Raw genomic sequence first — 23,177 nt, 5'->3', positions numbered from 1 at the left:
AGAGAGGGAGGGAAAAAATGGGGGGAAGCTCTGAACTGAAATGAAGAAAATGGGAATAGATATCGACAACCTGTTTTCAAAATTTGAAATTTTTTTTTTTTTTTTTTGAAAAAAAAAAAAAAAAACCAGTAAAACTAAAATGGCCCTTTCCACGTAGGAAAGGGCCGGGCAGGGGCTGGTAAGATGGCCCTGCCTATCATTACTCCTTTTTAACATGGCTCAACAAATGCCACAGTTGTTCAGGGGCCCCAAGGCCGTGCAACAGCAATGCGTATTGTTGACAGCATTCGTTGAAAGATAGCTATGGTAGGTCCCTTTCGTTAATTCACCAGGGTGAGTTTGGCGCGCTCCTTTGATTGGGCCTTCCTTTAACTCGACTTTTAATATGGGCCGGTCTTTCTTGGATTTGTAAAGAAAAATGGCCCTCAATTACTGTAATACCCCAAAATTAAATAATTATTTTTATTTAATTTGAAGTGTTATTCGCAATGTCATCAATCAATTAACTGGTAATTAACCTATTTCACCATGTTATACTAATAATCAAAGTACACTAAAGCGGAAAACAGAACAAATTGATTTGAGATTTCTAATAATAAACTTTTAAGACAAAATCATATATCATCAGTCATATATTCAGTGCCTTCGAATAAACATTTCGATAAAATAATAATTAACTACCAACTAACTGAACCTGACAATACGAGTCATTCGCTTGGCATTTTCATTCCAACGAATTTCTCACTTTACCGTCTAGCAACCTGCTACTCTGTAATACACCGAGGTGTTTTACAATAAAAGAGAATAATTGCGTAAGTCCACAACTTGATAATCAAATTATTACAAAACTAATTATGCACGAGCCTTAATTGACCGAACATAACCTTCAAATATTAGACATGATTTTTCACAAACATAACGTGTATTGTCTTCATTATTATACCATTAAAAAATTTAGTTTATTTTGAAAAGGTGATGAGGCATATTTTCGATAACAATCACTGATATTTTAATGCAGATAAATCATGATATATTTTGGCGTATTACAACTACATCACAAATACCATTGGAAATTTAAGAAAAGGTGCATGGAAGAATCTATTTGATAAGGGTTCTAATCTTAGGGAGTAAACCGATAAAATTTAAATCTTAAGGAAGCTATTTGATAAAAAATTTGTTTTCTTTTTTTTCTTTATACGAGGCATTGTGAAATGCACTAGAAATATACATGCATATTTTCCAGTTAGACAGATAAATAACAAATCTGATAATTGGGTTAAAAAGCAACAACAATATTCATAGTTTGAAAAAAATAAAATTTCCTATGCAATAAGGTAGTGTTATATATATTGGTAAGAAAAATCAGTCCCTTTATTTGATCAAAGGTAGTAAAAATAAAATTTACTGTGCAAAATCAATCTTGGTAGTTGGTCTAAATTACAAATTATTCCATGTCGTATCAAAGTGAAAATAGAAGTCCTTTTGGTATGTCAAAAAAACAATTTAGTACCTGGAGTCAAATTCTGTTAAAACATTTGATAGATTCTGTTAGGTTCCACGTCAGCCCCAATAAAAAGACAACACATGTCATTTTTAATAATATATATATATATATATATATATATATATATATATATACACACACACACAAAAGACAACACGTGTCGTCCTTTTATTGGCACTGACATGACATCTAACTAAATATGTCAAATGTTTAAGCGGTATTTGACTAAAGTGACTAAATTATTTTTTTGGCATATCCATGGACATCTGAAATCACTTTAATACAATAATGAGCGATTTATAATTTAGGCCAACCACATAGGAATTGATTTTACATTTTTTTTTTCTTATTAATAATACTAACAACAATAAGCCACTCAAAACAATAACAACGATAATGAGTCATTTTGTTGCAATAACCTGTCCCAAAACTACCATTGGGTTGCAATGTACTCATTTCATACAAAAAATGATAAAAGTATCTTTGGAATTTTTTTTTTTTAGAGAAATAATAATAATAAAGAAAATTCAGGAAAATGATTCTATTTTTTTGTTTTTTTATTTTTTGGCTTTTTCTTGTACAGAGGGGTACATTATAATTGTAATGTAGTTTGTTAGGACATTGCTGTAAATGAAAATTTAGGAAAATATAGGAAAAATATAAAAAAGGCTCCTCATTTAACATTCGATTTTAAAATAGCCTCGTGAATTTTCATGTGTGTTAAAGTGACCCATCAAACTATCAAAGTGTGCCAAAAAGGCCATTTTTCTGATAATACTCTTATTTTCTTAAAAATTAAAATAAAAAATTAATTAAAAAAACTATTTAAAAAAAAAAACCAAGGGTGTGGATTAAAAAAAAAACTATTTTTTTTTCGGATAAATGTAAAATCAATCCCTGCAATTTGCCTAAATTATAATTAACGCTTTATTGTATAAATAATTCGGAGGTCATGAGGTAAGCCAAAATAAAAATTTAGTACTTGCAGTCAAAATGCTTGAAAGATTTCGTTAGTGTCCATGTGTCACTCTTTTTTTTAAAAAAATAAAAATAAAATAAAAAAAGAGGGAAAAAAAATGTAAAATTAGTTCCTGCGGAGCCACCCCTTGGTTTTTGCTTCCATTTTTTTAAAAATAATAATAATAATAATAATAATAATAATAATAATTTTTAAAGGTTTTAATTTCTTTAACTTTTTTAGATTTTTTTCTTTAAAAAATTAGTTTTTTTTTAATTAATTTGAATTTTAGTTTTTAAGAGAATAAAGATATTATCGAGAAAAAAAAGTGGCATTTTAAACACACCTTAGTAGTTTGAGGGGTCACTTTAGCATACTTGAAAATTCATGGGGCTATTTTAAAATTAGTTGTTATTTTATAGAGCTTTTATATATTTTTTCTGAAAAATATTGTAAATTTTCTTATAGTTAGAGGGGCTCCGGAGACTTTTTCCTATTTTTTTTCAAACAACAAAAAATGAAAACGGAAGCACAATGTTAATTTGGCATATGGCCAAAGGTTAAGGATGCGTTTGAGATTAAAATTTCGTAAGTAAAAAATGCGATTTTAAACCAGATAGTAAAAAATGAATCATTTGAAAATTATATTTTTTAAAAATTGCAATTTGAAGGTGTAGAAAACTGTTTTTTCAAATTGCAGACAATGAAATTTTTTTTTTTTAAAACGCAAAATTTTAAAGGCTAATTTTTAATTTTTAAATATCAAACTTAAATTTTATCAAAAACTTAATTGAATTTTTAAAAATCACATTTTCAAATTACATATTTTAAAATCGTTATCCTTGAGTTAGCACTTTGTTTTAAAAAAAAAAAAATACTAAACCCAAACCAGTTAAAGAGCATCTTGAAACCTTCGCGACTGAATCTGAAAGCACTAAAAGGCTTTAAACGCGCTTAAAAAGGCACACAGAGCGCGACAATAAAGATCATCAATGGCGGGCACAGCGTTGATATCTCGGAGACGGGCCTTTTTGCTGGCGTCTGACACTACTTCCTCTCTCCCTCTAACCTTTTGTAAGCGTCTCTTAACTTTCCATGCCCCAACACCGTATCCATCTCTATCACTTGTACCAGCATCAGCTCGCAACACAAGCATCTCTCCTCCTTGCTCTTGTTTTCCAAGCAGAGGCCACACTAGAGCAGCGCTTCCAATAACATTTTCTACATTTCACGGACATGACAGATTATTTACCTCCGAAGCCACCACCAAGATCAACACCAAGGTTAATTTCTCTGTCCCCGATTCAGATGGGGACGACGACGACAAATATAACAAGACCGGCAAGACCATGAGGACCAAAGAAATCGACAAGAATAAGCTTCCACCCCCTTACGACCCGTTCAGTAAGAAGCCCGTCATAGAGGAGCCCAAGGACCCGAAAGACTTGCAAGAAATCTTCCACAACATGAGGACCCAAGATGGCCTGCTCAACAATGCCGTCAAGATGTTCGACGCTTTGTCCAAAGATGGACTCACCCACGAGGCATTGGAACTCTTCGCTCAGATCAAGGACAAGGGTCACATGCCAGACGTGGTGGCCCACACCGCCGTCATTGAGGCTTATGCCAATGCCGGCCAGCCCAAGGAGGCTCTCAAGGTCTACTTGCGCATGCTTGCCTCAGGGGTCGCTCCCAATGCCTACACATATACGGTTCTTATTAAGGGACTTGCTGCGGATGCAAACTACATTGGGGACGCCAAGCAGTATCTGATGGAAATGATGGGCAAACGGATGAGACCCAATGCGGGGACCTATACGGCCGTGTTTGAGGCGTTGGCCAAGGAGCAGAAGCTGGACGAGGCCAGGGAGTATCTGGAGCAGATGAAGAGTAAGGGATTCGTGCCCGATGAGAAGTCTGTGAGGGGGGTCCTTAACAACAAGCGGGGACAAGTTTTTAGAGCCGTTATCAACATTCTCTTTGGCAAGTAAGATTGCTGGCTACTAGAATTTTAAATTCTCGTGTCTTTTTCTCTTTTTGGGCCATGGTAATCGGTATCAGTTGGATTGAATGCATCCAAAGACAAATTTTTTTTTCCCCCTTATGATATGTGCTAGTAATGAAAGAACTCGCAATGCAATGAAAAATTAAATATAAAGTGAAATATAAGGAGAAATTAGACGAGATTTTACTGGTGGACTACTAAGAAAGAGCCCAAAAGGTTACATTTGATTTGGCTCTTATTGTTTGATGATAAATTATAATACAAATGGTTCCTAGTTATAAGGAATATTTGGTAGATAGAGAAAATACAAAATAGTAAGCGAAGATAATATCAAATCATATTTTATACAATCAAATCTGATTATCTAAAAGATAGGAGATAATTAAAATCACATATTGAAATCAATTACAATCAGTCAAATCTGATCATATATTCTAGCATCCATTTAAACTCAAGGTAAAAAACTCTGAAAGCTTGACTTTGAAAATAAGGGTGTGACCTTTTTCTCTTTTTGTTGCGACCGGCTGTCGTGGTTGGAAAATAGTTAGAGATGGTGGTGGCCAGCATCAATGGTAGAGAATTACCGGAGTTGGTGGTGACTGGCGGCGGTGACCGGATATGTAGCGGCTAGCAATGGTAACTGGAGATGGGCATTTAACAACAAATAATATGCCAAAACATGGCCAAGATTAAATGGTTCTGATCATTAACCAAGATTAACAAAAGTCAAATGATTAGGCTAATAAAGGGTCAAAAGATCGGATCAAGATCCACGGCAATCTCTAAGGATCAGCAATTTTAACATTCACGGCCATAAACATGCCACGTTGACTTACATGCAAAACCAAAGTACGACTCCAGACTCTCTTTCTTTTCTTTCTATTCCTTTCCCCCACATTATTCTTCTTTCTCATTTTCTTGCCGTGAACTCTTCTCAAAATACACTCTTAATGTTAGTTTTTTTGGATGAATTCTTAATGTTAGTTTTTCACAACATATATGATTTTTTTCTTTGGAGTTCAGAAAAGACAGCCATGAGGATGGGGTTCTTTGTTTTGGACCCATCTATTTCTTTAAGCTCCAGCACAATGGGTTGAAATTTCTTTTTCTTTTTTCTTTTTTCTTTTTTCTTTAAAGAGTAGCATGTGCTACATCCATTGTTAAACAAAGCCAGAAGGCATTACAGAGACAAATAAGAGATACAAGACAACCTCTACATCCTAAGCCAGAATCAAGTCTGACTTGAAGTAATTGCCTAAACAATACACAAATATTACATGAACACCCTTTTGAGCCCCTTTTTACAATTAAGCACGCTCTAAAAAGAAAAGAGGGCTGATCTAGCTATCACAACCAAGAAATAACCCAATAAACATTTGTGCATTACAAAGACACACTGTGAATTACAAAGAAACAAGGGAATAAACACAAATTAACAACAAAAACACCATCACTGCCAACATCAGAGGAGAAACAACAGCCTCTGCAGGTGGCGCGTGCAGGACACGCACTGTTCCCTGAGGCTCCCCAACAGCAAACAACCACCACCATCTATTGACCACCACCAACCAAGGCTTGAAAAGCACGGCATGACCCACATGCACCCATCCAGTGAGAGAGATCCCCCCCACGTGATGACCATGCACCGGCAAGAACGAATGGCAAGGCCACTGGCTTAAGACGGCCGGACCAGAGGGCGACGGTGAATACGGCTGGGAAGCGCGTGTCATGAGAAACCTAATGGAAAATCACAGATCTAGCACAAAGAAGAAGGCTGTTGTGGCTCAGCCAGAACAAGGATCCAAAACACACAAGTTCCATACTAATGAGATTTTTTTTCAAACGATTGGAGTTAGATGGTTGTGGCTCTTAAAGAAGTAGGAATACAAAGGGTATCACCATCACAGATATGGGCTTGTCGTTGCCGTTGTGTTGACAAACGCTCCTTGTCGCCGCTGTCTGGCGGTAGTGGTGAACGCACACCGGTGTGGTGTGCATCCTGAGATCTTGTGCGCGTCATATTCTTAGGAATTGTCGTAGGTCCGAATCCCAAAAGATCGCTATAGGCAACTTGCCTTTTATTTTTGGGATAATTGTACCATTGGTGTCTAGGGTTGACCTAAATTACAAATCATTCTCTATGGTTCAAAAAGTTCATGGAAGGTTATTGTGGTAAATTATAATTATAAATCAGTCCCTGAACATGTTTTTCATCCACCAAGCTAACAGATTCTATTAGTCATCCACGTCACACCCAATAAGAAGCCAACACATGTCCATTACAATAAAAAATAATAAAAATCTAATAAAGATATAAATAAATAAAACAAAATTTGTTTTTTTTAAAAAAAAAATACTAAAGGGGTAGCTGCCGGTAAAAGCATTTGGGGGTGGCCGCGTGCCACCTCTGACGGCAACCCCTAAATGCCTTTGGGGGTGGCCGCACACCACCCCCGACCACCTATGGAGTGGCGCACAGACACCCTCAAAGGCAACCACCCCTTCAGTTATTTTTTATTTTATTTTTTTAAAATTAAAAAAAAAATTATTTTTGTTTTATTTATTTATATTTTTATTAAATTTCATATTTTTTTATTATAATGGACACGTGTCGGCTTTTTATTGGGTGTGACGTAACTGACTAACGGAATCTGTTAACTTGGTAGATGGAAAACATGTTCAAGGACTTATTTGTAATTATAGTTTACCACAAGGACTCTTCATAAATTTTTTGAATCGCAAGGAGTGATTTGTAATTTATGTCAACCCCAGAGATCAATGGTACAATTATCCCTTTGTGTTTTTTAAGCAACCTGGCGTTGACAAGACAATCAGGGCTTAATGAGGCTGTTGGCATCCACAATCAACAAATGGGCCGGATCTAGCCCAAAAGGAAACTGTAAAAAAAATAAATAAATAAAATTGTTGAAAGTCGATCTTCTTCTCCCTTGCGATGATAGAAATCTTCAACAGAAAGCTTGACTGATTCGGCTGTGGCGTCAAGCAGTTGGGGTGGCGAACGACTGAACTACTGAAACACCAATCGGTTCACTGTCTGGGTAGGAGCCCCAGTGGTCAGATCGAAATTCTGAATGTGGAAATGGACATCTATGACGCTCCTAAAGGCAAAGGCGAAGAAACAAAGGAAAAACGACCTATCGTGGTGATACTGGTGGCTGCACCAGGTAGCGACAAGTCCACCTTCTGTGAAAAGTTCATCCGCTTCTCTACCCGACGCTGGGTACAACTTACAAGTAGGCTAGCTGGAGTGTTTTGATTTGGGCTCTTGCTGGTTGAGTTTTTGTTCTGATATGGTTTCTGTGTTGGGGCCTTTATTGAACGGGTGGGATTGCAGTGTGGGTGTACTGCAATTGTGTGAAGGAGGGAGGTTGCAAAATGCAACTCAACAAATAAATAGTTGTGATGCGCGGCTAAACTATAGTAGTCTAGCCGTGGGGTAGTTATTAACCGTTAACTTGTATAACCGTTAATAACGTACGTCAACTGCATGGGGATACAAGAGATATTGAACTAGTTCAAAAATATTAAATTAAGAACTCATAACCAACAATTTTCAATATCACCATACCCAAAAAAAAAAAAAAAAAAAACAAATATGTCATGACAGACCCAAAACATCAAGACAAATATTCAAAATATTAAGACTTGATATATCATTAAACATTCATATCACGAAACCATCCAACCATACAAACGTTGGACCCCAAAATTCTCTCCCTTTTTGTTACCAAATGACAAAGCGACGGACAACTACAGACAGGAGCAGCTAAACATTATTCTCATGGCTACACCACTAGATAACTGAAGCATATTGCCACTCCCTCTCTCTCTCTCTCTCTTCTTTGATGGATCATAGCCAGGCTCAACTACAATCTCACCAAAAGATTTTCTGAAGTCGCTTCTTGTTGAAGACACCTTTTAAGAAGCTTTTTATCTAAATCATGTGTGCTACTTGAGTGATCAGGAAGACCGTCATCATCTAACTTCATATGAATCATATCAGCCTCATCCGAAGACTTTTCAACCTTACTACGTACTTATTCCTATATCTTCCTTAGCATCATATGACGTCCCCATTGACTTCAAAGAGACTAAAAGATGAAACCTCGAGATCCTCAATCTTAAATCCATGCTCAACCACAAGTGAGTGTCTACGGATCTTCTCATGTATCGCTTTCATCTTCTCTCGTGATTTATGCTTCGAAGTAGACATGTCTTGCAACACAGAAGCAAACAACCAACACAAGCCAAGTGCAAAAATTAATTATCATCTAAGCATAGGCGATGCACAACCAAAATCGTGCTTGTGTGCGCCAACCTATCCAACTTAGGTAAACACCTATCTAAGTGAGACTCTCCTCACAACCACTTAAACTCCCCAAACCTGAGAATGAATGTATGCAATTGATGTGCAATGCGTGAACCCATCCACAATGCTAGCAAACAATCACATGAATTTCAAAGCAACCAAGACAATGGTTTAGACTATTCTGAAAATCATGAGTCAATAATAAAGCATTCATGCCTTGTTAATGCACAATATTGATTACAATGCATAGATATGATATGTTTCAATTCATGTAAAACAGAAATCATGGAAGAATTCAAACACAAAAATACCATGGAGTTGAATATACCAAAAACATATGGTCAAGGCATTGAGAATCTCTAATGCAAGCACACATTCCATAACTCGACAATGCACAATGGAATCTCCTAGAGGAAAAAACCAAGTGATTCAAAGCCAAAATGCAACAATAATTTCTTTGAGGCAGTTTATCAAACATGTCATGAGCATACTCAAAATATAATCAAGCACATACTCACAAGAATGTCCAAAACTACCAAAAACATAAAGTTTATGATATTTTGAGAGCTTCAACCACAATTCACATTCATGCTTTCTACACAAAATTGATCACAATGTGTAATGCCCCAAGAAATGATTAACTGGTAATTATTTCTAACTACGCCTACCCATCGAACTCCCCCAAAGAATAAGACCAGTGGATCTAGAACCCTCATCAAAGAACCTACAATAGAAGCCTTTTCTAATTTAATCATAATAATACTCATCATAGAATTAATACCATAGCAACTAAGAAAGCATCAAAAGATAGAGATAACATCCACGTTAGTCTTAGACCGACAAGTCCAAAACAAATTATTAAAAACCAATTCTCAAATATGTAACTACAATCTGAAATAAATAAGTCTATCGAATCATCAAATGGTTACCATAAAATTGATAATACTCTCAAAGAAAACCCAAGAAAGTATCATGAAGTACGTGGGTTATGAAAATCATGCCACATCTATCAACTTAAGAGTGAGTCCAACTCTTCGAAGATCAACCTAGCAAGACGGTCCAACGCTGGTCTCCTGTCCGAGTCCCTAATATCCATCCTCAAAGGATTTAACAATTATAGAACACGAATGTTTACAAGTGAAAAAAAAATAAAGTGTAAGTCCATGACTTTGTGAGTATAGATGCATAAGATTACAAGTTACTATATTTGTGAGCTCAATTTGAGTAAAAAGATCATTTAGCTACCCAAACATTAATATGCAATAGCATCAGTTATAGACTTATGGATGTAGTATAGATATAAGGTACATGATAATTAAGGAAACATGTGATAATCTACTCCAAATGGTATATCCAAGCCTTTAATTGTAATGCATTGAACATTAATTAGGGTTAAGCATGCTCTAATTATAACTTAAGGATACTAGGATTAGTTATCAGTTTGTAAAGTGTGAGATTCTGGACTTTTAAGAGTCCATGTCCAGGCCGCACGTTCGAGTGAGACATCGAACGCTCAATGACGAACGATCGAGTGGAAACTAGAATGTTCGAAGTTTGATAGTCAAATGTTCGATAGTATGATCGAACATTTGCTAGTAACCCTAGACCCAAACGTTTGATGACTGGCAATACTAAAAAATAACACCTTAGCCCTATCTTGTATGATTCTAAACCTATAAATACCATTACCCACGCCCTTCACCCTATTTTTGCCCCTTCTATCAATTTGTTCCTAGAGTGAGAGAATGTGTGTGATTTGGAGAGAGAATGAGCTCTCTCAATCCCTTGTTCTTAAAATGAGGTAAATTTTCTAGCTTAACTTGTTTTTATTAGTGTTATTAAATTGCTGTCTTATTGATTATCTATTGTTGTAACGCCCCGCCTTTTACAAAAAGGTGTAAGTGAAAATTTTTCAACTTCCACGTAACGTTACATCATCGACTAAGATGACATCCTCATCAGAGATGGGGGTTGGCAGTGGAATATATTTTTTTCTTAATAACTCAGGAATATAACACATCAGAGCTGACTGAAATACCTTTAAATATTTATTAAAAGTCATTTAAATCTACACCAAAAACATTACAACAAGTGTCACTAATGACATATAAATATATAGGGAAAACCTACTAAAACATACATACCAGAATAAATACAAACACAAGTATTTACAAAGAAATACAATTAGCTATAAAAACCCTCAAGCTATCATAATCCATTTTTTCATCTTTAGAACCTTCACTAATAAGTATGAGACTACAGATTCTTCCACAATCTGATACTGTGATCAAGTGAGTCAACCGTTTTCAATAATATGATGCTTATCAATTTATTTATTAAAAGAAAATACACAATGCATGGTATAACTTTATGTCTATATATATATATATATATATATATATATATATATATATATATATATATATATATATATATATATATATATATAGCAATGATATGGCAGTTTTATATGCAATGTCTTAATTATTTTATGCTTTCACTCCTCTCGTTACAGCCTTGGCTCAATTATCGTGCTAGTTTGAAGCCTGGGCTTCCTCACATATAATGTTTATTAGGCCTCGTTTGGTTCGTAGAATGCCCATTCCATTAGGAAAATAAATAGTTATTCCTAGGAATAGAAGGTGGTAGAATGGAATGATTATTCCTATTCTTTTGTTTGGTAATAACTTACACATTTTAATTGGAATTCAAAAAAAAAAATTACTAAAAAAACCCTACATTATGTTTTTTTTTTTAAAAAAAAAAAAAAATCAAACTAAAAGAAACAAAAAAAAAAAAAAATTTGAAATAAAACGGTTTGTGGCCGACCACCCATTGGGGTCCCCCCCCCCGACGAGAACTGGGAGTGGCCTGTGCCACCCCCAATTGCTCTAGGGGTGGTCACACCACCCCCTCCCTTTGGGGTTTAGTTTTTCTTTTTTTCTTTTTTTTAACAAAAGATTTGAAAGAAAATAAAAAATTAGTTTTCTTTTTTTTCTTTTTTTTTTTCGGAAAATGTAGTCTTTACTCCAAGGAATAGCTATTTCTCTTATTTTTTAGAGGAATAGATATTCCTCTTCGTAAGGAAATAGTTATTCTAATGGGAATAACTATTCTATGGAATAGACCCCTACCAAACCAAAGAATAGTTATTCCTAAGGAATAGCCATTCCATTCCAGGTGCCTATTTCGTGAGCCAAACAGGGCCTTAGTTTTGTTTAGGAGGCCTAGGCCCCTGGATGCCTTGGCTTCCCTATGCATCTAGATCCGCCAAGTTCGTGTTTATTATATTCTTTTTGGGTATTTTCTCATTCATTATGAATCTAAAAGCACCAGTGGAGCCTCATATACCCACTGTGAGTCTAGACTCACCAGGTTGTTATTAATCAAATTAGTTAAAACAGTAAAATATGCAAATTTCACATACGCAAACAATTAAATAAATTCATAACATGATATTATGAAAACCAACTCGCATCACTCTCAGTAAGTATTTTAGAAATACTTAAAAAAGTACTTTGGTGCAGTTTCCTGTTCATCATCTACAATAAATATATATACCAGAAATTGCACATTTATCAATTTCTTTTCTAAACTTAATACACTAATCTCATAAACATGAGTTCCATGGTTTTAACCAATCGATTAAAACCATATGATAATTCTTTCTAAGACTAGACCTAGGAAAACATAAATCAAAGTCAGTCAAATCTTTAACAAATATCATAGAGATAATAACATATTCCCAAAACATAAAACATAGCCAAATCAGTGAATGGCATGAAAATTAGTTTAAACCTATGGGGTTAAAATACAGTTAAAACTCATTGAATTCAAAATAGAGTTTTGCAACCCAAAATAATTAAATCATAAATCATATAATATTAATGGCAGGTCATAGTTTATAATTATTTTAACTGGACCAGTGAGATACCCAAATAGATTTAAGTCAACATATGGCTTATTTTATTAACAAACAACAATTATACAACCCAATCAAAAATAGAGTTATAATATCTTTAAAAATATGTGGGCAGTATTTTGACATATAAATAATTATATTCAATTCATTTTTCTTGTTCTTTTATAAAATCTGGCATAATCATAGCATTAGCGTAAATAATGCTTTAGAAAATATTTTCTAAAACTTTGGGTGGCGTAACGGCATAGTTATAAAATAATTCTCATTTTATTAAAATTGGGCAGAATAACGGCGCTTTATAAAATACTTATTTTTACTCGAGCATCACAATAGCATGCTTTATAAATTAAATACGCCTCTCGAGATATCTATTTAAAAACAATATAAAACACATTAAAGCACTTTTTAACTAAAAATAGTAAAAGCTTATAAAATGCACAAAATATAAATTACCCACAAAATATCTAAAATGACTTTTGATATATTTTTACAAAAGCCACGCACACCTTACACCTTAAGACCGATCAAGACATAAGAGAGAATCATTTTCTTTTATCTTTTCTTTATTTCCTTTTCCTATTCCTTTTCTCTTTTCTTTTAGGATCCGAACCTTCTACTTCTTTCTTTTCATTTCTTTTCCTTTTCTTTACTGCATAACCGGACACACACACACACACTAAAAGAAAGAAAAACAGAGAAAGAGAGAGTCAAAGAAAGAGGCTTATGGTGTAGAGAGGGCTTTTGTTTCAGTTCTTTTCTGCTGCAACCGAACACCCACACACTCAAGTACAGAGAAAAACCAGAGAAGTAAACTAGCGAGAGAGCAAAAGAGCAAGAGAAGAGATGAGGGAGCAAAAAGAAAGCTACTGGACTTAGAGAGAAACAAAGAGAATTAATTTCTGCTCTACTATTTTTTGTGTTCCTGCTGCTACTCTAAGAAGATGGGCTGCTGAGATGAGGATGCCAAGACTTTCAATTACAGCCCAGGAGAAGAGAGAGAGCTTGCTGCAAAATCGAAAGAAGAAGAAGAAGAAGAAGATTTGTGCGTGAAAGGAAGATGGGTGCTTCTCCTTTTAAAGGGGCTTCAATGGCTAGGATCTCTTGGATCAAAACTGATCCAAGGGTTGGGCTTCTAACGTGGGCGGCAAGAAGATGGAGATATTTTGTTAAAAAATCAATGGAGGGGAAGAGGGAAAGCTTAAACGTGAAAGGAGGCTGCACTTGGGCGATGGCTCATCAAAGGAATCTTAATCATTAGCTAGGTGACTCATCTCCTATCCTTGTGTAACTAGTACATAGTTCCTAACAAAATATGTAGTTAGCTTTTAACTTTTATATATATATATATAATTCTATTACTGAAACTTGTTTTGCCTTCAGTTAAGTTATAAGCTGGAAATTAATGGACTAAGTTCATGGATGAACAAAAATCATCAATGCGTAATGATGATTTTGATAAAAATCAAAGACACATTAATTAATAATGCTATATATGAATTTTCGTCCAAATCAATGGTAGTATGTTTCATGGGTGTTTTTACATCCTTAATGAAGTCCAAAAATTATGAGATTTGGAGGGTAGATAAAGGACTCTGAGTAGAGTTTTCTAGTTTTTGAATCAATTAAAACGAAATTCGTTTGACCCTATTTTCGTTATTTCAAAGTTTACAGTATGTTAAACTTTTCTAGTGGAATTAGAACTATATGTTGATGAATATTTAATTTTATAAATATTCACATATTCTTTTAAATTATTAATAGGTCTTAAATTCAAATTTAATACGTCATATTTTATGTCTTAAAATCTGAAATACTACAATTGTTTAGTTAGTGTTCATATCCTAACTATTGAATCTCTAGTTAGTTGGTTTTTTATTTTAATACAGGATCATCATTGATAGCTTAATGATGTTGGACATACCATGTTCTGAATGATAGTGTTATTGTGGTTTAGGACTGTGTTAGAGATCAGATAAGGACCTTAGGTTGTGACGGAATTAGGTCTGGAAGAGACTTTTGGTTTAAAATGGGTTTATACCTAGAACAAAACATTCGACCCCTTCTGGCTAAACGTTCGATGGCCAGGCAGTAAGCATACTTTGAATAGTTTATGACTTAAGGCCTTTTTAGCTTGAGGTTAAAGACTTATTTCAGTTATTTTCACATATTTTGAGGCTAGAGAGTGTCCGGAATATTACTCGATGGACACATACGACTCAAGTAAGTAAAACTCACATGGATACTTATTACTTACATTTCTACATAGCATGGTTATTTTATGTATCAAACGTGAATGTTTACAACTCACATGATATACTTTTTAGAATAGTGTGAACTCTATTTTTGTGAAAATGATTAATGAATAACAAAAGAAAATGAAGTTAACATATGGCATTCTTACTTAATATGTCATGTACTATATATATAACCCAAAGTTGGCACTGTTTCGAGGGACCTGTAGTTCAATACTGGTGCTCCAAATATTGCCACATACCGTCATATATGGTTTATCCAATATATATATAATGCATTACGATGACATTATTTTTATTCAACAATGGACTTCATTTATATTACTGCTTGTGATTTATAAACTTTTGCTAAATAACTAAGTTATTTACATGATAAAATGTACACCATGTGTATTTTTATTTACTAAATCGTGGACTTACACTTTATCTTTTACACCATTAAAATATGTGTTATTTTACACTTGGACTTCCTTTAGATGTCGGATTTGAGATGGACCTTGAGGTTGATGCGGTCGCTTGACATAGTGATATCAATCTATTTAATGCGTGAGGATTGATTACAGGATTTTGAAGGCTGCTCATAGTAATTAATACTTTTGGGTGACGTTATAGACATAGTATTTGATGCATGATTGTATATTAAGGTTTAGTTCGATCTTTTACAACGATGATATATATAGTATAATTTCAGTTAATGTGATGATTTTTAGTAGATGTTTTGGTTGTAATGATTAATGTTGACAGAAATATCTTATGTTTTCGCTACGTAGTATTCTTTTTTTGAGTAGTAGAGATCCCGAAGTCTTATTCTTTGTGAAACGAGACTTGGAGGCGAACCGTGAAGTTAAATACCAATTAATTAATTTCTCATGGCGTTACATTAATCCCTTGCTTAGTAGGGTTGGCACTGTCCCGAGGGACCTGAAGTACAACACCAGTGCCCTGATGTTGCCGCATGCTGTCATCATTAGTGGCCCGATCGAATTTAAACCCCGGGTGATTCACACCACTATCGACGCCTTCATTGTAATCACCAATCAAATATGGTTGCATCCGTCAACTATAAAACTATTGGATGCAAGGCTAAACATAAAAGTAAATCTCTTTACCATATAAATTAACCCATACAATAATAGCCCATAGCCATCATCCATACATGAGGCGTTATGTCATACGATGCAATTTACATTGTATTTTATATGCATACATTTATAAATCATCATTTACATCATATCATTTTTAATTCATGTTTTTCATAAACGAATTAGAGTTCACATAGTTCAAAAAATATAATTCATGTGAGTTGCAAATATGCACATTTTTATCATATGAAGTAGTCATGTTATGACGTAGTTTGAAATAACGCGTATTTGCGTGAGTTTGCTCACCGGGGTCTCAAGGTTCCTCCAAATAATCTTTCATAGACTCACCACCCTCATAATCTTTGAGAAAGTAAGCAAGCCCAAGAGAACCAAATTGTCCCATCATCTAGATGTGTTGTTGAGTAGAAATTGGTATAATTTATTTTCCTAGTAACTTTGTACTAAGCCTTGAGGTTGAAAGTAAGGGAATATTTTTGCTAGGAAAATTTATATCTAGTCCTTGAGTTTTTGCACGATTTTCAATTTAACCTTTGGCTTCTCAATTTTGACAATTAACTATCTAAGTAATTTGCATTTTTCAAATCAATCTTTTTGTTGGCTTTCCGTCCAAAAAATTAACGGTGGTTATGCCACATAGCTAGCTTGTCAAATCATAAACGCCAACCACATTATACAAAGTGACATGTCTTTCACAAGAAATAAATAAATAAGGGAAAAATACATTTTACCCTCTAAAAGTTTGATCACATTTTCATTTTTGTTTTTGATGTTTAAAAAGTGGTAATGTACCCCAACAAAGTTTTCGAAATTTTCAATGTAAGTACTCCGTTAGCCATTTCCATATTCTTTAACTAAAAATGGCTCACGTGCATTTTTCGGTACCAAATTTTTAAAATTGCCCCATACACGTGTTAATTCCCAAAACTAACCCCATTTAAACTAAAATTAAAAATTAAAAAAAAAAAAAAAAAAAAAAAAAAAAAGGTAGTCAAACCACCCCTATGGGCTGTGGGGTGACTCGACACCCCTAGTCCCCCCCCTGGGGTTGGTTCAACCATTCCCATGGGTTGTAGGGTTGGCTTGCCACCCCTATTTCGGTCAGATGGGGGCGGTTTCAGACACCCCCATGGGTTGTGGGGTTGTATTTTTTTTCTTTTTCTTTTTCATTCTTTTCTTAATTTTTTTTTTAAAAAAAAAAAAGTAGGGGCATTTACGTATTTTCAATAATTTTTGTTGAAAAAGACAAATAATTAACGGAGTGCTTACATTAAAAATTTAGAAAACTTTGTTGAGGTACATTGCCACTTTTTAAACATCGAAGGTAAAAGTGAAAAAATTGTCAAACTTTAGAAAGTAAAATGTATTTTTTCCAATAAATAAAATAACTTTTTATGCCTATAAATAATTAAAAAAAAAATAGAGATAGAGCTTTGGCGGGATGTTGTAGAGGGGGCCTTTGCGACCCACCGCATACAAAAGGGGTGGAGGGGGCCTATGCTATCCCCTCATAGAGTGGATAGAAAAGACCGCAACTACTACTTCCGCTAGGCATGGTTATGGAGGCTCCCTCTACAACCTCCAACCCGTCTACTAGGAGGGGGTAGATGGATGGGTACCTCCTCCCGCCCCATCTATGATGGGTGGGTTGTGGAGGCCGCTTCCACAACCTCCTCCGGATCTTAATTTTTTGTTTTGTCCTTGGGCATTAAAAATATATATATTTCTTAAATTCTTTGGGAATGAGGCGTCATCTTGTACAACATGACATCGTTTTTCCACCTATGACATGATAGATTGACTACGTAGGTAGGGGTGGGCAAATTATCCGCCTACCGCCTACCTAACCTCAACCGAACCGACATCGACCGCCTACCGACAAAATTCAGTTCGGTAGTCGGTAGTCGGTAGAGAATTTTTAACCGAGAGCCGGTTCGGTTCAGTAGGCGATTCGGTTGTACTGTTAACCGAATTACCAAACCAACAATTAATCGAAAATTAACTGACCGTTTAACCGAACCGTAGAAAACGAAACAGCGTCGTTTTATTGATAACGAAACGACGTCGTTTCATTTCATCTTCTTTTTTTTTTCAAAAAAATCAAAACGGCGTCGTTTCATCACACTTGAAACGATGTCGTTTTCTTAAACTATATATTCATCGCTTCAGCCTTCAATCCTTCGTGACCTAAAGTCCTAAACGGCTAAACCATTCGGCAATTCCAGGCTTCCAGTCCACGCACTGCCCACCCCGGGCCACCCGGTACCCCAACCGGCGCAACCACCTCCCCACCTTCCCTAGTCCTACCCATCCTGGCATCCTCTCCTCGAATCCTTTTTCCGAATAGCTTGAACCCTAACCGGCTGACTCTACCGACAGCTGACGCAGTCGAGGCCCGCTGGTCGCTATTGCCTCCCCGCCTTCCCCTACGGTCCTACCCCCCTCCTCAATCCTCAACTAACCAAACCCTAAGGCCTGGAAGTCCGGACTCTGGAAGACTCAACGCAAGCCGCGGACCGCTGTCGTCCCCTCCCCCTCGGAAACTATCCGCCTGTCTGGACTTCGGTAGCTCTCTCTCTCTCTCTCTCTCTCTCTCTCTCTCTCTCTCTCTCTCTCTCTCTCTCTCTCTCTCTCTCTCTCTCTCTCTCTCTCTCTCTCTCTCACTCACTGTTAGTTACTGTCTTAGCCAATTGCAGACTTGCAGTTAGCCTCAGGCCTTCATGCTAAATCATGCGGCATTAATGAATCGTTTTTTAATTTTTTTTGAAACAGCCATAATAGCACATTCACACTTTAACAATAAGCAGAACAAAAATGTCAAAAAGCAGAACAACTGAACAAAAAGCTAGAAGCCCAACGATCCAACCTCAGGTATATTATTTCTTAACTCTTATGTGTATGTGTTTTGTGTAATTGAATACTTGTGTAATTGTGTTGAGTGTTCTTTATGGATCTTGGGTTTAACTGTTTAAGGGCTTTGCCGCTTTGGTTTTAAGGGATGTGGTCTGTGGACTGTGCAAAACATATTGGATAATTCATAATTTGGATTGTTGTTTATTTTCACTTGTTAGTGTTGTAACCTATTTGCATTATACACACTCTAATATGTTATGACTTGCACAATGACAAGCTATAGGAGGTAGACTCGCAAGGTTAACAGAGAAATTGAGAGAATTAAGTTGTATTGGTTATTGGGGTATTAGGCGCAGCTTAATTTTATGCTCCTTTCATGTCAGGTCTTTTTTGCTTTGGAATTATGAAATATCAAATATTATCATTCTTTCCCTGTGGATGATGATGTTATATTTTTTGTACTGGATCAAGATTATATGTTTCCTCTGTTACAATTCTCTTTTAAGAATCATTTTGAATTATATTTCTCAAGTTCCTGCTTTAGATTGATCTTGTCTTATGTTAGACCAACTTTGGAATATATTTTTGCTATAATAAATCGAGCTAATTATAATTAATAAATTGAGCTTAACTTTTGAAAATGTCAAATTGTCAATTGAGTGTATCTATTTTTTAACTTTTTGAAATGTGCATCAGTGCATGTTTTCAGCCTTTGCCTAAATTGTCTTTATCTAAGTTATCTTTGCCTTTAATTTCATAATCTAGATGGATGCACCTACACCTGCACCTACATCATTAGTAGCTGCTTCTTGTTATCCATCTCCTCATATTGATAATTCAATAGATATTGAAGAAAGCATTGATGTTGATGGTGATTCTGATGAGTTGGAGACGGATACCCAAGAGATTAGAAGTGCTGGTCGTGGTGGACGACCACCACTCCCTAGGAACAAAAGAAAAAGAAATTTTAGGAAAACATCTACAGTGTGGAAACATTTTACTAGGGATCTAAAAAGTCCTCAAGATAAACCTGTGGCACATTGTAATTATTGTGGGCTTGAGTATAAATGTCATGGAAAGAACAATGGCACCTCTAACATGTTGTACAATGTTAAAGCATGCCAACAGTACAAGAACATACTAGCTAATCAAGATATATCTCAATCTAAGTTTACTTTTGAGTGTGTGCAAAGTCAGAGTGATGGTGGTAGTTGTAAGAATCTACTGATTACGAAGTACTCTGAAAAAATCATTAGGGAGACTCTTTGTGAGATGATTATTGTAGATGAAATGCCATTTTCAACTGTGGATAGGATGGGGTTTAAGAAATTGTGCAAGGTTCTTGAGTCTCGATTTAAGCTTCCTTCTCGCTATACATTGATGAAGGACTGTGTCAAGTTGTATATGCAGACTAAGGACACAATGAAGATCAAGTTTTCGAAAACTGGTCAAAGGGTTTGTTTGACCACTGACACATGGACTTCGATTCAAAATATGAATTACATGTGCATCACTGGACACTCCATTGATCCTAGTTGGAAATATCAGAAAAAAAAAAAAAAAAAAAAAAAAAAAAAAAAAAAAATATTAGCATTTCGCCAAGTGTCAAATCACAAGGGGCTAACGATTGCAAAGGAATTGGAGCAATGTTTGGAGGAATGGGGTATTAAAGGGACATTGACAATATCACTTGACAATGCAAGTGCCAATGATACTGCAGTTGATTGTTTTAAAAAGCGAACTATGGCCAATAATGATGTTATTTGTTGCAATAAATTTATTCATGTAAGATGTTGTGCACATATTATCAATCTAATTGTGCATGAGGGATTGAAGGATGTAAATGATTCAATCGTAAGGATCCGGAATATGGTGAAATATATAAAGGGGTCCCCTCAAAGATTGGCCATCTTTAAGTCTTGTGCGGAAAGGAAGACAAGTGGGTATCATGCTTCATTGACTCTTGATGTTCCCACTCGATGGAACTCTACTTATATGATGTTGGATGTGGTAGAGAAGTATGAAATGGCATTTGAACTAATGTTATATGAAGATTTGAATTTTGCGAACTACTTGTGTGAGGATGGTGGAGGGAGAAAGGGGTTGGCGCCTCCGCTTGAAGATGATTGGAAAAATATTAGAAACTTTTCTAAATTTCTACAAGTGTTTTATGAGGTGACAGTTGAGATATCGGGTTCCTTATACTCGACTTCTAACATTTATTTCAACATACTCCAAAATGTTTATAATTGTTTGATGGAGTATTGTGATAGTGATGATTATTTGTTGAGTTCCATGGTGATCAAGATGAAAATGAAATATGACAAGTATTGGAGAGACTTTGAGAAAATTAACCCCCTGTTGTTTGTCACTTCTGTGCTTTGATCCACGTATCATTTTACAATTTTGGTTCACGAGTAATGTAGGTGAAGAAAAAGCAGAGAAGATTACCACCAAATTGAAGAATGCCTTGTAGCAGCTGTATAGTCACTATGATAAGAATGTTGGAGTTGGAGGAAGTAGAGACGGGTTGTCAAATGAAGAGCAGAGTTGCGGAAGTTCAGCCTTAATGCCAGTGGGTGCGGCCCATGCGGGTAGAAATAGGAAAGATGCTTTAAAAGACTTCCATTCATTTCGGGCGTCCAAAAATTTGTTGTTGTGTCAGACATAGATAGAACGATATTTCGCGGAAGATGTTGAGCCACCTTGTGAAACTTTTGATGCTTTGATGTGGTGGAAGATAAATTCAGGAAAGTTTTTGGTTCTATCTGAGGTAGCACGAGATGTCTTGGCAATTCTGATTACCACTGTTGCTTCCGAGTCAGCATTTAGCATTGGAGGTCGCGTCATAGATCCTTTTCGGAGTTCTTTAGCTCCAAAAACAGTGTAGGCTCTTATATGCACTCAAAATTGGTTGAGATCTTCTTGGATCAGTGAGCATGATAAGTTACATCAAACTACTCTTGAAGATGAAGATAGCTACAAGCTTGACTTAGGTAATGTTAACCATATTTGTTCATTGTTCCAATTATTTGATTCAATTGATTTTTTACTAATTCTTTTAAAATTTCATTGTTTTAGAAATTATGTCTGACTCCATCACATTTGACAATTGACAATGATTAAGGCTTGAGGGATGTACTTTGTCGCGTTGAAAGTAAGTGGTAGGTTTTTTCATCTTATTATTTTATAATTTTTCTAACTTGACATTTACTCATTTACTTGTTTGTGCCTTTGTGGTCTTTTACTCTTTTTTGTTGATCAATTTATAACTTATGTTTTTTGATTTTATCATTGAAGGAAGCAAATTGAAGGTCATCCCATGTTGGATTGTTGGAGGAAGTTTTTATTTCTCTAGTTCTCTTTTGAAGTTTTTGTTGGAGCTGTAATTTTTAGCTTGTTACTGTTAACTTATGATTTTGTAATTTTTGTTTGAAATTCTGGAGATGTTGCCTGTTGGTGGAAACTTGATGATAGAAGATATTCTTTTTGTTTAATGTGTGCTATGATGAATCATCAATCTGATATTCTGATTTACCAGAATATGCAAAGGATTTCTGAGCAAATTCTGTCAAACTGTCTTTCATTTCAATGTTTCATGCATTTTTTTTCTCTGCAGTTTTTAGGATGATATATCTTTTTTTTCCTGCATCTTTTTTCAATTTTTCCTGCTATTTTTTTTTTTCTTGCTTCTAAGCTTCTTTTAGAACATATGTTTTTTCAACATCTAAGCATCTTTGCATCTTTTTTTCCTGCTTCTTAGCTAGCTGAACTCTTAAGTTATTTAAGTATTTAATGACACTATCAGACCATGTTGCTGATTGGTATGATGTATGGATGTATGTTTATTGTTGTGGTAATATAAGTTTTGTTTACTACATTCTTATTCATTATTAATTATTTGTGAGATTCAATATGAATTCAGAATTCTAGTATTCTACAAATTCAATAATAAACGTTTCAATAATATATGTACTCAAAAAAAAAAAAAACGTTTCAGTGAATGTTTAACAATTTTTGTGTAATTGAGTAATTCTACGTGGACACAATACACATGGAACTGATGGTCTAATGGAAGCCAAGATTTTACGTTTTTCTTTTGTTATTCTTTATTTATTTGTTAGTTGCTGGTGTCAGTAATCAGCATGGTCTCAAGGTTTTTTTTTAAAAAAATTTTTGGTATCCTACAAACAATTGAAATTAATATCAAATTTACTATTTAAGAGATCTAATTATCTCATTTAGAAAATTAA

General features: G+C 35.0%; 1 protein-coding gene across 1 annotated transcript; it reads left to right on the top strand.

Moving 5' to 3' along the window:
* Positions 1-3,372: 3,372 nt before the first annotated feature.
* On the top strand, positions 3,373-4,561 carry LOC133868583 (pentatricopeptide repeat-containing protein At4g38150-like). Its single transcript, XM_062305515.1, has one exon. It carries the CDS (start codon positions 3,455-3,457, stop codon positions 4,451-4,453), a length of 999 nt encoding a protein of 332 aa, XP_062161499.1. The 5' UTR covers positions 3,373-3,454; the 3' UTR covers positions 4,454-4,561.
* Positions 4,562-23,177: the final 18,616 nt, after the last annotated feature.

Source organism: Alnus glutinosa, chromosome 5 (assembly GCF_958979055.1).
Source record: "Alnus glutinosa chromosome 5, dhAlnGlut1.1, whole genome shotgun sequence".
In the NCBI taxonomy this organism is placed as follows: Eukaryota; Viridiplantae; Streptophyta; class Magnoliopsida; order Fagales; family Betulaceae; genus Alnus; species Alnus glutinosa.
This window is presented reverse-complemented; position numbering and strand designations above follow the sequence as displayed.